At 43.1% G+C, this 15,383-nt stretch overlaps 1 protein-coding gene across 1 annotated transcript in view; it reads right to left on the reverse strand.

Annotated features, from left to right (window-relative positions):
- Window positions 1–866: 866 nt before the first annotated feature.
- The window catches only part of PANX1 (pannexin 1), a 30,677-nt gene continuing 16,160 nt past the window's right edge, over window positions 867–15,383 (reverse strand). Inside the window, exons 3-5 of the mRNA XM_074860261.1 lie at window positions 7,042–7,265; window positions 5,244–5,914; window positions 867–3,230 (exon numbers count right to left, since the gene is read on the reverse strand). Of these exons, the coding sequence (XP_074716362.1) occupies window positions 3,145–3,230; window positions 5,244–5,914; window positions 7,042–7,265 (981 nt within the window). The 3' untranslated portion in view covers window positions 867–3,144. The remainder of the gene's footprint in view (window positions 3,231–5,243; window positions 5,915–7,041; window positions 7,266–15,383) is intronic.

The raw sequence follows: 15,383 nt of genomic DNA on the forward strand, positions 1-15,383 counted from the left end.
CAGTGCTCCCAGTAAGAGAAACAAAACATGGACCTAAAATATACTCTTTATTCTGAAAGTGACTGACAACATACAGAGGAGGAAAAGCAGCAGGGTACAGCTGCTTTTAGAGGCACATCATCTTCTACTGGAATAAACATTTTTACTCTCTGTGTAACGCAGTTTGTATCACAAGTTTTAAATCTCACAATATGGCTAAGAGCTATTGAATGGTGTTATACGGCAAAGAGCATGCAGAGGAGCTAGTTGCAACTCTCCTGCACATGGAGGACTATTAATATCCTAGTGATGGAAAGAGATGGGCCAGACAAAAGATGGTATGGACCAAACCTGAATCTCCACTTTGCCATTTTACTTTCTGGAGCATTTAAAAAAAGACAGATGGATGGAGCTGTTTCTAGAGAGTGCAGTGATGAAGAGGCTGAAGATGGTCTCTTTTCCTTAAGACCAAAATTGGAATTTAACCCATCTTTTGAAAACAGCAGAATACAGCAGGAGCAGTGCCACTAAAACAAGTGGAACTGAGCTGGGCAGTTGCAGAAACACATCTTAAAACAGCAAGATATAGCTGAAAAGCTCAAACGTGCTGAGACTGTGGCCAATTTTTAGATAGTAACTCACACAACAGATAGGGTATTTATCATGTGCTGATGTTTTCTCAACAGTTTTTAAAGGTTAAATAGATCTTGAACCAATTCATGTTGCTCTGACAATTTTATGAGAACAAAAATTAAAATAATACAGTCATAACTACTGTCCAAAAAGTTTGCTGAGGGTTTAGCATCAGACCACACCTATTGCACTACGGGTTTTCAGATGGTGACATGCAACCGTTCCTGAAACCTTCAGTCACTAACGCTGCTGTAGTTCACAAAGTTGATTTTATTTAAATAACCAAGAATTGATACATATTTTATCGAGTACTTTAGAAGACAATGAGAGATTCACTGCTGCAAGTCATACTTTTAAATACAAAAGGGAAATTAGTAAAAAGTTAGGTTCATGTCCAACATGAAACACAAACATTTTGCTTTCAGTAGCTTTGAATTTTAAAGACTGAGAACTCTACTTACATCAAACAGTTCAAACACATCTGTATCACAAAATCTTTCTATTGCACTATAGCTCCTTGTTCAAAACGCACAATGTGCATCTGCATTATCCACATATAAAGGACCATCAGCACAGTCAGACAGAAGCAATCTAGAAAAGGTCAGAGGTGTTGTAGGTTGTAGAAGTAGGGCAGTAAAACTGAGCAGTTTGGACCACCAGTATCCAACACAAGCTCTGTTTCTTGCTGGCAATGCAACAGACATTAGGACTGCAGCTGTGCTACTGTCCTATGCAGAGGTAGCATAATACTATGGCTTTAAAGACTTTCTTTTAAATAAGGCTTGTCTGAGCTGAAAGCCATATAATAACTGAAGAGTTCTTATAATACTAGCCCAAAGTATAGTATGGCAGCACTTTGGGATTCATTTGTTTAACAACAGCTGCCAAATTCATGTAGGTGCACTATCTCTTTGAAATCTGCCGCAGCACATCATAAATGGTTCTGCACAAAGATGGTAACACCAATTACTTCTTTTTCCCCCTCATCCTCAGCCATACGGAGAATGCTAACAGTCAAGAATACAACAGCAGGTAACACACATGAACTGGAAAATGGAAGTCCTGCCTAGCTATAAAAGAGGTACTACTTTGTCTAAAAAGACAACCTGGAAGAGGTGACCGGCAAAATATTTCAGTTACATGGACAATGCAGAAAAACAAATATAACATTTGTGAAAGATACACACTGCCATAAGCACACTGGTGCTTAAACCCCCACCCACCTCACCTTGTATCTAAAATTCAAGACAAAGGTAATTTTAACGTTCATTGAAGGTAGAGGTCCTGAGCAGGGGGGATGACATTAAAGCTGAATGCTACTCTCCCAAAACAGTCCAACAACAAACCAGGACAGTTTTCCAATTTACAAACACTCCCCCTTTTGTCTGTTCCAATACACTTCAGCATCTTATCGTTACTTAAAAATTAAGTCACAGGGTGTGTGGGGAGAAAAACCTTTCATTGTATTTACATCTACCTCACTTTGGGTATCAGGTGCTTGGCTCTGCTGAAGCACTCAGATGCTACTGTAATAGAAATAAGACTGTATTCTCAAGTGGGGTTTGAAAAACAGCACGACTAATACTGCGCTTGATACTACAAACACGTCGAAACAAATTCCACACATACAAACATTACAAAACAGCTTCCACAAGCCATTATAAAAATGGATCCAACTTCACTGATCTTCAGTCCAAACTCCGAGGCGGATTTGTTAGTTACTAAGACCAAAACAACTGAGAAATAGAAATTAAACTAACATTTAGCTTACGTATCATTACATTTTGTAAAAAAAAAAAAAGTTTTAAGACATTATTAATTTATGAATACATAGAAAATTCAAAATCCCTAACATTTACAGTACCCCCTTATAATAAGCCTGTTTGTAGTTTCTTTTCCATCAGTGCCAAGTAATTAATCCCAGACATCAATGTTGAGATGGCTAATGAAGACATCTCAGGCTGAACAGAGCAACCTGTATTTTTTCTGTGAATACACAGCCAATATCAGTGGCCAGCCACCACCTGGTACAGAGTAACCAGACTCATTAAAAAAACAACTACAAAAAAACCCCTTTTCCAGGGCTGAGAGCCCCAAGATGCCTCACTTAAACCCCAGAACTGAGATGGTTGCTCCCAGCAGAGCAACACTTCAGAATGCAACATGGCCATCTCTTTTTACCTACAGGATTATGTTTCCCATCCCTGTACAGCATAGTGCTAGTTCTTTCCTGCTGCCAGCTTCAGTTGCATTCAAGGCATGTCACTTGTTACTCATGATAGAGATTTTTGTCCTTGTTCCTTGTGTGTTTGGTTTTTTTAATAAATAATGAAAGGCTACAACATGCTTTTTCAGGTACATGATTGCTGATTATTATACAACATGTAGTCTGTAAACCAGCTTGACCACTGAGGAACTGTCAGGCTATCAAGATGGTGCATTCAAAGAGCAGCACCTTGTGTTGAGCGCAGCGAAGGCAGAGGAGAAGCCCTCCTGCAGTATGAAGCTCCTTCCTGCTGCGGCAGGAAAGCATCAGCATGAAGAATCTATAAGCCTTTGGCGAAGTTTTTTATCTTCTCTCGGACTCACGTTGCCACTTGCATCATGGTCTGTCAAAACTAAAGAGAAAGTAAACCTTTAGAAGTGAAAGGGCCATCAAACCACTTGACACATTCTTGTTTACAAAGGAACTGCCACCAAGCGAGTGCTGCAAGGCTGGCTGCCCTGTGCTGCGCTGGAGCTGCTGAGCAGCCTCCAGCTGCCCCTGTGCAGTCCAGATGTGGCACCCCGCGGCAGGATGCCCTGCAGCCTCTCCCACCCTTACGGTCCAGAGTCAGCACCTACCACTGGTTTGTTAACACGGTTACTAATTAAAACATGCTGATGCCACTAGTGACAGAAGGAAAGATGATGAGCCATCGGCAAAGCTTTGCTGATGGGTGGTGAAGTCTGCAGCTGCACCCAGGCAGAAGGAGAGGGCTGCACCAGCCAGAGCTGGTCATGAAATGGCAGCTTCTTTCTGCAATGCATTTTAACAGAGCTTCAAGCATGAGTTTGTTCTACTCTGGAAGAAAACAAGTCTTTGAAGTGTTTTTGTGAGATGAAAACAGTCTCAAAACTTCTGCTTTCAGATAAAAATGAGTCAGATTTTCTATTAGCTTTTTCAGCTCCTTGAGCAGACCTCCACCTTGGGCTCTTAAATTCTCCTACCAAAACCCATCCACCTGTAATTTCAAAAAGGGACACATTTAAGAGGAAAACTATTTTCTGTCAGAATTAGTCCAAACTGCTGTACTAGAGCTGGCTGCCACAGGTGCTTCTACTAGTTTGAAAATAATTCTGCTTGTTTGTTCTGAATTCCTCTGTTGTATAAATTGACTTCTCCTCCAAACCTTAGCCTACCAGAACTTCTTGACCAAAGGACAGAGGAACAGTTACCCTCTGGGTGCTGCTGCTTCTTTTTTATTAAGCACAGGGCATAGCTTTCTGAAGAGAAAATAGGTCTAATCCTTTCCCACCTTCGAAACAGTTCTTTAACTTGCCCTCAGCATTGTACTTGCCTACTCAGGTCAGCTGCTAAACATTTTAAAGTATCTTCCCTTCCATGACACTGTGAAGAGAGAGCCCACAGATTCTGAACTACTTCATTCAGGGGAAGTAGGCACTGGTGTCATCCTGCTGCTGTGGGGACAGCTACAACAGAGGTCACGCTCACATCAAATGGGAAGAAAGCTCTTCCATCCATTTATGCCTCTCCCTGGATATGTGGCTTCTCTTCTCTAATTTGGTATTTGAGGAGGGAATTAGAATCACATTTAAAATATGTCACATGTTTTAGCACAGAATTGTTAAGTCTACATATAACAGTGATTACTCAGGGCCGATCATGTCTGGGAACTGGTGGGAATATTCAGAGAACAGCTGCACCAATCCAGATTGACTCAGACCATTTTGGCAAAAATCACTTTACAGTCAATCTTCCTTTCTTCCTGCGTAAGAGGAACAGGAGCATGTTCACTGGTCCCAGTCCCACTTCCCTGCATTTGTCATTTTCTGTTCCTCTGCCAGAGGCATTTCTGAGCACAGACTTATTTTTACATTCATCTACGATTTCTGCCAAAGCCTGAATGAAAAGCAGAAGCAGCAGTTACTATTCTTTTGAGCTAATCTCTGAAAAACAAATGTCCTGAAACCACCAGCTTTCTCCCTTCAAGAACAACCTACTGTAGACCAGTCTAGTTCTCTTCTACTGTGCAGGTGGTCTTAAGGAGTTCAAGTTCAGACAGCTGAAGCCTCTTACTGCTAGAGCAGAGATGTCAGCAGGGACCACCAACTTAACAGACACTTCAATGTTTAGCCTGTGCCACTGACTTGCAACACCACAGTCTTCTGGTACACACATGAAGTTATAGCAGTTATACTGCTGACAACATAGCAAGGTCTAAGCAGGTCCATCTTCCTGTAGAATATATTGGGTTTTGTGGGAATATACATCTAGATGACACCTGCTGGTTTGCATTAATGAATTTTTGGTTTAATGGATTCCTTATCTCTCTATGGCTTGGATGTGGTGTTTTTGTGGTTTTAATTTACTTGATCTTTCTTTTTAAGGAAAGAGCAGGTCACCTTACCTTGTAGCTCTGTTGCATTTTTTTCCAGCTCTTCCGTACTTGTTTCTTCAGGCTTCTCCAACACAGCTGTTCCTGGCTTCCCATCTACAGTATCTGTCTTAATAGTACCAAGGTTTACCAAAAGTTGCATGACATCAAACTTCTCAGAAACTGCAATGTTCTCCAGCACTTTGAGGCATTTAAATGATTTAAGTTCACTCACATTTTCCTCAAGAAAGAGGAGGTAAAGGCTTAAGTCATCAAAACACTTTGACTTAAGTTTCAGAACATCAAAAGTTGGCAAGATTTCATACACTTTGAGAATACCCGAATTCCACCTCCATGGAACAAACATTGCATACACTACCAGCGGCATCACTAGAAGATAGACTAGCAGGTTAATATAGCTGAGTACCTTGAAGACACCAACAGCAATAAGCTTGCACTGAACCACTTCTGGAACAGTTGTGTCATTTTTTAAGATCCCAGTTTTGATAGTGCAGAGAAACTCATCACTCAAAGAGGAGAGGCTAATGTAGTAGCCCAGGTAGAGGCATGCAATGAAAATAATTACTAGCGTGAGTAAACGGCAGATAATGTATTTAATTATTAAGCATTTGGAATTCTTCTTTGTCTTCAGGTATTGCTCCACAATTGGGTATTTAAAGTGGCTTTCAGATATTTCCCACAAACTGAAAGAGAGAGAGAAAAAAACCAAAGCACATAGATCAGATGCTGGAGCATTCATCTCCCTCAAATTTCAAAGAAACCTAGTACTCTAAAACAGACACAAGATTGGAATCCCTCTTACTGGGGTAAATCAAGTGTAGTTTTATTGAAGTCAATACAAAAACAACAGAATAGCAGATAAATTAATAATATTGACACTCTAATACAGAAAAGCCACTTAAGAGACAGAAGAGCTCAGACACTGGAAAAAGGAAAAAAAGCATTGACCTCACAGCAAAAAATTGGTTTTGTTCTTTTTCAATACAAAACAGGTATAGCCAACAAACCCATGAGGAAAAGCAGACTTCCCAAGCACTTGTTCAATAATAGCAGACTGGACAGCTTTTTACTTTTCAAGATTTTTACTTAGCGCTGAGGGATATGGTGTAGTTGGGAACTGTTAATGTTGGGTTGATGGTTGGACTGGATGATCTTCAAGGTCTTTTCCAACCTAGACAATTCTGTGATTCCGTGAAGATGTAACTCCACACTCTAAAGAGCAAACCTACATCCCTATTGCATTGCTTGTACCCCTACACGCAAAGAGAAACAACTACCCTCACCTAGGATGAAGCAGAAACTGGGTCTGGGTAGAACAGTGCACCAGTTTGATCAGAGGAGGGGGGGTTTGCTTTTGGTGTTTGGTTTTTGTTTTGTTGTTTTTTTTTTTTCTTTAAACAGAAGCTTTGAAAACCTAGATCTGAAAGGACAGGAGATGACAAGACTTTGCTCACAGCGTGCAAGCGACTGTCAAGAACATTGAGAACTGAGAACTTCAGCCATCCCCATTTTCTTACACTGTGGTGGGTAAAACTAATTAACACCTACTACAACTAAAGAAATCAGAATATCTCAGGTAATTAGTAATCTGAAGAGCTCATCAAATGTTTTCTTTGAAAAAAGAAAGTTATAAGTTCCAGCTTCAAGTGCTCACAATAATGATTTCAGATATCTTATTTTTTTTAAAACAACTTTAAAAGTGTGTCAGGCCACCATTCAAACTTTTGCAATAAATTTCTAAGAGAGCGCAGGTGTCATCTGTTAAGAGCTTAAGGAAAAGAGCAAAGAAAGCCAAGCCCCAGCATCTTACCTCTGTGTCAAGTTCTCATTAACAGCTGGAACCAAATCAGTAGGGTCCCTGGGGTCTCCACTGCGGATGCTATTAGCAGCTTTGATTGCCCTGTTATAGGCTTTGTCAAGTTCTTCCATAATAAATTTCAGGTCTGAAGAAAGGTGAGGTGCTGCGGTGAAGCGCCAGAACAAACATGGTAGATACAGCAGGATAGCAACGAGCAGAAGGATGTATGGAAAGAACTGAAGGGAGAAAAAAATTCAGATTAGGTTCCAACTGTACATAAAATAAGTCATCCAGTCACCATCATTCCCTATAAGTCTATTAAATTCCCTATAATTTTATTTAAATGCTTTTAGTAAAACCCATTTTTGTTATTCTTTGGGATATGCAGGGAAGCAAAATCTCTTTTCCGACAGGTCCAGTAACCTTGCTGCTGCTTAAAGCTTTGCCAAAAAAAAAAAAAAAGGCAGAATAAAGTTAGCATGATCCGAGTAACATTTTCATTGCATATTCAGAACTGCACTGCTGGAGCTGAAATGGAGAGAGGCAGCATTAACCTGGAGAACAACAGATAGCAAAGGCAACCAAAGCAGCTATCAGAGACGCTGACTGGAAGAAGATGATTATGTCACATAACTCTCCCTCCCAGACGTGTCACCACTGTTCATAGCAACTAAAATGCTTCAAACACCAGCAAAATCTCTCCTGCTTTCTATTAGCTGTCAGGAGGTTAATGAATAGACCCTTTATAACGCTGTAACCGCCTACAAACACACACACATCTGTTCAGAGTGCATGACATATAGTGACTCTAAAGGATGTGAGTGTGGTTGTAATATTTAAGGGTATTTAAATATTTTTAGATAACTCCTCAATGGAAACCAACACAAGGCATCAGAACGGTCTGGTGTTAATATAGCACTGAAAAGTCAGCCCTTACACAGTCCCCACTGCTTAGGGAAAGGGCTGAAGCAGGTAGAAAATACAAGAGCTTGAAGTCTTTCTGTCTTTCTTCGAGTCATTGACAAGTAGGAATTTTTCGCCATGAGATTTAGTCTCTAATTCCTTCCAGCTGCTGGAAAGATGGTATTTTCTATCTACTGTGACATTCAAGGCGTACATTCATACGTAACATTACCCTTACAGAGACATGATGTAAGATCTAGTCAGACAAGCAGTTAGTTAACAAAATGTACTGCAAATTTGACTAATCTCTAATTCATTACATTCAACTTTTGACAGCAAGCACACTTAAATCTAGTGTCAGTTCCTAAGGAATTTTAAATTAGTTGTGGTGAACAAGTTTGAAACAGATTTAAGGTATCTTAAATGTTACAGCCATGCACACATGCACATTCATTGGAAAAGCCAATGGAGAGTTTTAGAGAAAAATTGGACTGAAGTCATTAATCAGTGCAAGTGGAACAGCTCCGTTTACATTTGTAGATACTTACCAAGATGAGAATCTGGCCCTAATATTAATATGTTAACTTGTGTTTGTATTAAGCAAGAGAGATTAAACTTTTCTATGCACAAAATAAATAATTTGATGTTATTCAACATTTTACCCAGGAAAGCTACTCCTAATAGCACCTACCATTAAAGCGAAATCCTATGTTATTATTAATACTAGCAATGCATACGACGTATTAGCACATAAATAAAAACTGACTTCTTAAAGGAACTGCATCAGCAACTGGAGACCATAATACAAACCATCATTCTGGATGTGCATGTTCTCTACATAGCAGTCAGATTGGAAATTTGTGAAACACTGTAAGACAAAGCCAGGAAAAGCAGGAAATAGCCACAGAAAACTGAGGATGCTATATTTAAAGGTCAGCTTTCCCTTGCAACCCTTCTTATAAATTCATACTTTAACTGTTTCTGCTCAGTAGCAACATAATTGAACTTGGCCAAAATTGCTACTTCATTCTCTAGGTAATCTCCTGAGAAAGCAAACTTCAAGAAAGGCTCACCTTTAAAACTGAAACGGAAATCCTGCAGGGATGGGCTAACCAAGTAACAAGATTGTTTCAAAAACCTAGTTAAGTTAGCAAGGCAGAGTTGACTGTAATTATACCACACATCCCACTAGAGGTAGCTCTTCCTCACCAGCAAGGAACAAGCATCAACCCTGTGCTGCTATACCAGAGCTGTGGTCTGTCCCCCTCTCCACCGCAGGGGATTGACCTCACAGGCCAGAGGGATCTAGGGGATTCCTTCTGACATCCTGGTATTGCTGGGGACTGCTAATCTGCCCAGTACTCCCACTGAATCCATGCTATCTTCTGCACCACTAAACCACGCTCGCTGAATGGAGTGTCTATAGTCACCATTAGGAATTTCTTCCCTTCAAAGCTCTGACCTACACCAGCTGCCAAGACAGCCCTTGGGTGTGGGTGCTGCTCTTCTTTTTGAACTGCTATCTGCTTTCGCCCAAACTGAGCAAGCTCATTCTTTCAAAATCACATCCTTACTGGCTGCCACCTCTCAACTCTGCTATACCCTTGATAAGATCCTTCCCCTACCCCCAGCAGCCCTGTAGAGACTGTGCAGAGCCCTGCCCTCACTACTGCCTCTCTTCCCTCTTTGCACACAGCAGATAACCTCAGATCATCTGCTTTTTTCCAGTCTATCCTTTCCAATTGAGATGTAAAGCTCTGGCATGCCCAGCGTGTTTTCGTAGACATCTCTTCAACTCAAACCCAACAGCTCAAGAATCTGCCCTTCATATTTATCACATACTTATCACAGTGCCACCAGGTCTCACAGGTCTAAGTCCTGGATGCCTTGGTCTACCCAAAGCTTTATGGTTTCATGTCCAGGCTCCTTCAGGCCTCTGAATTCTGTATTATGTCAAAATAGAAATGATCTATCTATGAACACGGCTTACACATATCTAAACTCCTCTAAACTGCTTCAACACCCTTTCCATAGGCCTTAACAAAGGCCAGCTGCAAAGCCTGTTTGCCTTCACTTACTGTCATACACCTCTTAGCACCCTTCTATTGGTGCCAGGCAGGGAAAGAAACAACAAAGAAAAATCTGATTTAGTAAGGAGTAACCAAAGCTGCTTATACCGGTTTATACCACTTGGCTTTACTACTCACTCATTTGAAATTTTACAGGCATCAGAGGATTTATGAATTCCCTGTCTGACTGTCAAAACTGCAAATGCCACCAGCAGTATCCAATTAATCCCTGAGATCACTTTATCCTGAGGCCCACAGGAGACATGCAGCAAGAGGCAGGACAGTTGACACACTGAAGTCACCAGCCAAAACCTCCATTATCCCAGTCCCCATCTCTTCCTTTGTACCTAGAAAAAGACTCTGTGGGCACATTCTGCACTTGTGTAGCACCTTGGCATCAGCTCTACTGCTCTGTCCCAGACCTCCTCCAATCCCTCCCATCTCCCCTGCCTCATTACAGACTGCTGTCTTAAGAAAACCAGCTTCTGCCACCTTCCTTTGCACCTCCTCCTCTCCCCAACTCCTTCACCACTGCCTCTTCACCTAGAAGCATCACACCACTGGGGCAAAGGCACATTTGCCACCTGGTTACTGGGCTTCCTCTCACCAGGCTCTCATCACTCCCAAAGCTGTAGCTTATGGCAGCATGAGAAAACACTATGCAGCTCTTTTCTGAATGGTCTCAAAACCAGAGCAGCAGCGTGACCATTAGTCCAGCTCTTTTTGTTTGGAAACAAAAGTCTGTATTTGTCAGCCCTTCCACAGCACTTGATGCACAACTCCATCCTTCTCGGATTCTGGCTTTTTTAAAAATGAAAGATACGCTTGTTCTATTTGTTACCAGTAGGCTTAGATAACCGGCAAATTGTTTTGAATCATTAAAATTTAAGGCCTTGAACCCACAGGCAGAAGTGAAAATGCAAAGTCATCTGGCACGAGTCCTAGGTTTCAGAGCAACAGACTCAGATTATCCAGCTCATCTGACATTTTACAGTCACACATAATGACTTCCCATTTTAAGAAGAGGACTCCATGATATTCATACACAGATGATCATGTGCCATACACTGTTCTTTTATGGCTTATGTATTTACTTCCGAGGCACCAAATACACAAGGTAGAAATGCTACTTCAGTCTTGGACAGTTCATGGTATTTAAGTTAAATGGGAAGTGTCACGGACCTCAAGAACTGTATGATCAAAGATATGCTTTGTTGTCTAGTTATTAATGCCCTTTTCAATGGCAAGTTGACAATGTTGGATGTAAGATGGTATGAGAATGCATAATTAAAGAAAGGTCCTCTGAAAGCAGATTAGAACAGATACATTAGAGTAGATACAATATCCTATCATTCAAAATGCTCCTTTCTGAACTTCATTAGTGAAAGTGCACAGAGGGCTACCACACAGTGCTTCAGCCTGGATGCCCTGAGTCTTCACTTCCACCCAGCTGCAAGGAGAAAAGAACAGGCAAAAGCCCATCGAGTTTGGCACTCAAAAATAGCATAGCAGAGCTTCAGCTAGGCTAATCCAAGTTTCTGGAAGGTACTTGGCATAGGTACTGTGTGATTAATATTCAGCATGAGACAGACAAAACTATTAGAGCATGCACCAGGGACTCAAACTAGAGTCCCCTATTTTCTACTAAGTATTGCTGATCTCCTGAAAGCTAAAGCTGATGGAAGCAGGTTCACCTGCCTTGCTTGTCCCTTAGTCTGATGGCACGTTGGGTGGGACAGCAAGCTCCCGAGGAAGCTGAGCACAGAATCACAGAATCATCTAGGTTGGAAAGGACCTTGAAGATCATCCAGTCCAACCATTAACCTGACATTGACAGTTCCCAACTACACCATATCCCTCAGCGCTATGTCAACCCAAATCTTAAACACCTCCAGGGATGGGGACTCCATCACCTCCCTGGGCAGCCCATTCCAACGCCCAACAACCCCTTCTGGAAAGAAATGCTTCCTAATATCTAGTCTAAACCTTCCCTGGCACAGCTTGAGGCCATTCCCTCTTGTCCTATCGCTTATTACTTGGTTAAAGAGACTCATCCCCAGCTCTCTGCAACCTCCTTTCAGGGAGTTGTAGAGGGCAATGAGGTCTCCCCTCAGCCTCCTCTTCTCCAGACTAAACAACCCCAGTTCCCTCAGCCGCTCCTCGTATGACATGTGCTCCAGACCCTTCACCAGCTTCGTTGCCCTTCTCTGGACACGCTCGAGTAATTCAATGTCCTTTTTGTAGTGAGGGGCCCAAAACTGAACACAGTCATCGAGGTGTGGCCTTACCAGTGCCGAGTACAGGGGCAAGATCACTTCCCTGTCCCTGCTGGCCACGCTATTTCTGATACAAGCCAGGATGCCATTGGCCTTCTTGGCCACCTGGGCACACTGCTGGCTCGTGTTCAGCCAGCTGTCAATCAACACCCCCAGGTCCCTCTCTGACTGGCAGCTCTCCAGCCACTCCTCCCCAAGCCTGTAGCACTGCTGGGGGTTGTTGTGGCCCAAGTGCGACACCCAGCATTGGGCCTTATTGAAGCTCCTACAGTTGGCCTTAGCCCATCGCTCCAGCCTGTCCAGATCCCTCTGCAGAGCCTCCCTACCCTCGAGCAGATCAACACTCCCACCCAACTTCATGTCATCTGCAAACTTACTGAGGGTCCACTCAATCCCCTTGTCTAGATCATCAATAAAGATGTTAAACAGGAGTGGCCCCAAAACCGAGCCCTGGGGGACACCACTCGTGACCGGCCGGCAACTGGATTTAACTCCATTCACCACAACTCTTTGGGCCCGGCCATCCAGCCAGTTTTTTACCCAGCAAAGCGTGCGATCATCCAAGCCTCGAGCAGCCAGTTTTGCCAGGAGAATGCTGTGGGAAACGGTGTCAAAGGCCTTACTGAAGTCAAGGTAAACAACATCCACAGCCTTTCCCTCATCCAATAAGCAGGTCACCCTGTCATAGAAGGAGATCAGGTTTGTCAAGCAGGACCTGCCTTTCATAAACCCATGCTGAATGGGCCTGATCATCTGGTTGTCCCGCATGTGTTGTGTGATGGTACTCAGGATGAGCTGCTCCATCAGCTTCCCGGGCACCAAAGTCAAGCTGACAGGCCTGTAATTTCCTGGATCATCCTTCCAACCCTTCTTATAGATGGGCGTCACTTTGGCCAGTTTCCAATCTGTTGGGACCTCCCCAGTCAGCCAGGACTGCTGGTAAATGAAGGAAAGCGGCTTGGCGAGCACCCCAGCCAGCTCCTTCAGCACCCTCGGGTGTATCCCATCCGGTCCCATAGACTTGTGTGTGTCTGTGTGATGCAGTAGGTCACTGACTGTCTCCTGGATTGCGGGGGGGTCATTCTCCCAGTCTCTGTCTTCTGGCTGAGGAGGCTGGATTCCCTCAGTACAACTAGTCTTGTTATTAAAGACTGAGGCAAAGAAGGCATTAAGCACCTCAGCCTTCTCCTCATCACTTGTTACCATGTTTCCTCCTGCATCTAGCAGGGGATGGAGACTCTCCCTGGTCTTTCTTTTGCTACTGACATAGAAACATTTCTTGTTGTCCTTGACTGCTGAAGCCAGATTAATTTCCAGCTGGGCTTTAGACCTCCTGATTTCCTCCCTGCATAGCCTCACAGCCTCTTTGTAATCACTGTGAGTGGCTAGTCCCTTCTTCCAAAGGCTGTAAACTCTCCTTTTCTCCTTGAGTTGCAGCCAAAGCTCCCTGTCCAGCCAGGGTGGTCTTCTCTGTTGCCGGCTTCTCTTACAGCACCTGGGGACCACCTGCTCCTCAGCCATTAACACTTCCTTCTTAAAGAGTGCCCAGCCTTCCTGGACCCCTATACCCTTCAGGATCGTCTTCAAAGGGATCCTGTCAAGCAGGTGCCTAAACAAGACAAAGTCATCCCTTTGGAAGTCCAGAATGTCAGTTCTGCTTAGCCCTCTCCTGGCCTCTCTAAGAACAGAGAACTCTATTATTTTGTGATCGCTGTGCCCTAGTTGTCCTCCAACCGCCACATCATCCACCAGTCCTTCTCTGTTCACAAAGAGGAGATCCAGCAGGGTACCTTCTCTGGTTGGTTCTCTCACCAGTTGCATCAGGAAGTTGTCTCCTACACATTCCAGGAATCTCCAGGACTGGTCCCGCTCTGCTGTGATGTATTTCCAGCAGATGTCTGGGAAGTTAAAGTCTCCCACAAGAACAAGGGCAAGCTATTGTGAGATTTCTCCTAAATGCCTATAGAATATTTCATCCACCCTCTGTCCTGGGTGGGTGGCCTATAGTAGACTCCTACTACAACATCTGCCCTGTTGGCCTTCCCCCTGATTCTAACGCAAAGACGCTCCACCCTGTCTTCACTACACTTGTACTCAAAGCAATCATAACAGTCCCTAACATACAGCGCCACCCCACCACCTCCCCTTCCTTGTCTATCCCTCCTAAAGAGCTTGTAGCCATCAGTTGGCACACTCCTGTCATGGGAGACATCCCACCATGTTTCTGTGATAGCCACGACATCATAATTTTCCTGTTTCATCATGGTTTCAAGCTCCTCCTGTTTGTTACCCATGCTGTGTGCATTGGTATACATGCACTTCAGATGGGCTGGTGTTTTGCCCCCTTCAAATCTAGAAAGCCAAGAGGTCAACTGCCCCTCATTCTGTACCGTTGCTGTTCATTTCACTTGACAAACCTCTGAGCTCTGCATACATTACAGGCTATACCCTCACTCCTCCTGAAAGACAAGAGTACCTAATACCCAAGCAGGACATGTCTGACAACTCAACATCAGAAACTGCCAAAGCCCATGTTAACCAGTACTGATGAGACACTGAAATCCAAGCCTTATCTGAGCAGAAATCTGTGCAGAGAAGGATTCCTCCCTCCAGGCTAAAGACGTGTATGCTCAGCATCACTGTTCTGCAACAAGTAACTGAAATGGGAACTGCAGAATTCGTGTCTCTATCTCACAGCTGTACTCTGAGAGTAACACATCCTATAGGTCAGTCAAAGATGAAAACAGGACCAGATCTGACACTGGCTGTTTGGTAGCCTGTGGCACAATACTCCACCAAGCCCTGCAATACAGAAAGCATGATCTTTCTGGAGAGCAAGAGCTTAGGAAATAGGATGTCATGTCCAGTAGTGTTATGATGCAGAGCCTTGATCCCCCATCTCGGCACAAAACATTGTTTCCAGTCTTGTGTTCTACACTTGCAAAAGCAGCTATAAAGGTTATCGTCAAAGCAAATTTTATGCACATCAAAATGCTTACACTTCATAGATGTGTGCCGTTCTCTTACATCACTGACCATAAACGGGTTGAGCAATTTAAAATCAATACTAACTACTACAAATAGAGAAGAACCATCTACTCCCTTT

The sequence above is a fragment of the Strix uralensis genome, chromosome 2, assembly GCF_047716275.1.
Source record: "Strix uralensis isolate ZFMK-TIS-50842 chromosome 2, bStrUra1, whole genome shotgun sequence".
NCBI lineage: Eukaryota > Metazoa > Chordata > Aves > Strigiformes > Strigidae > Strix > Strix uralensis.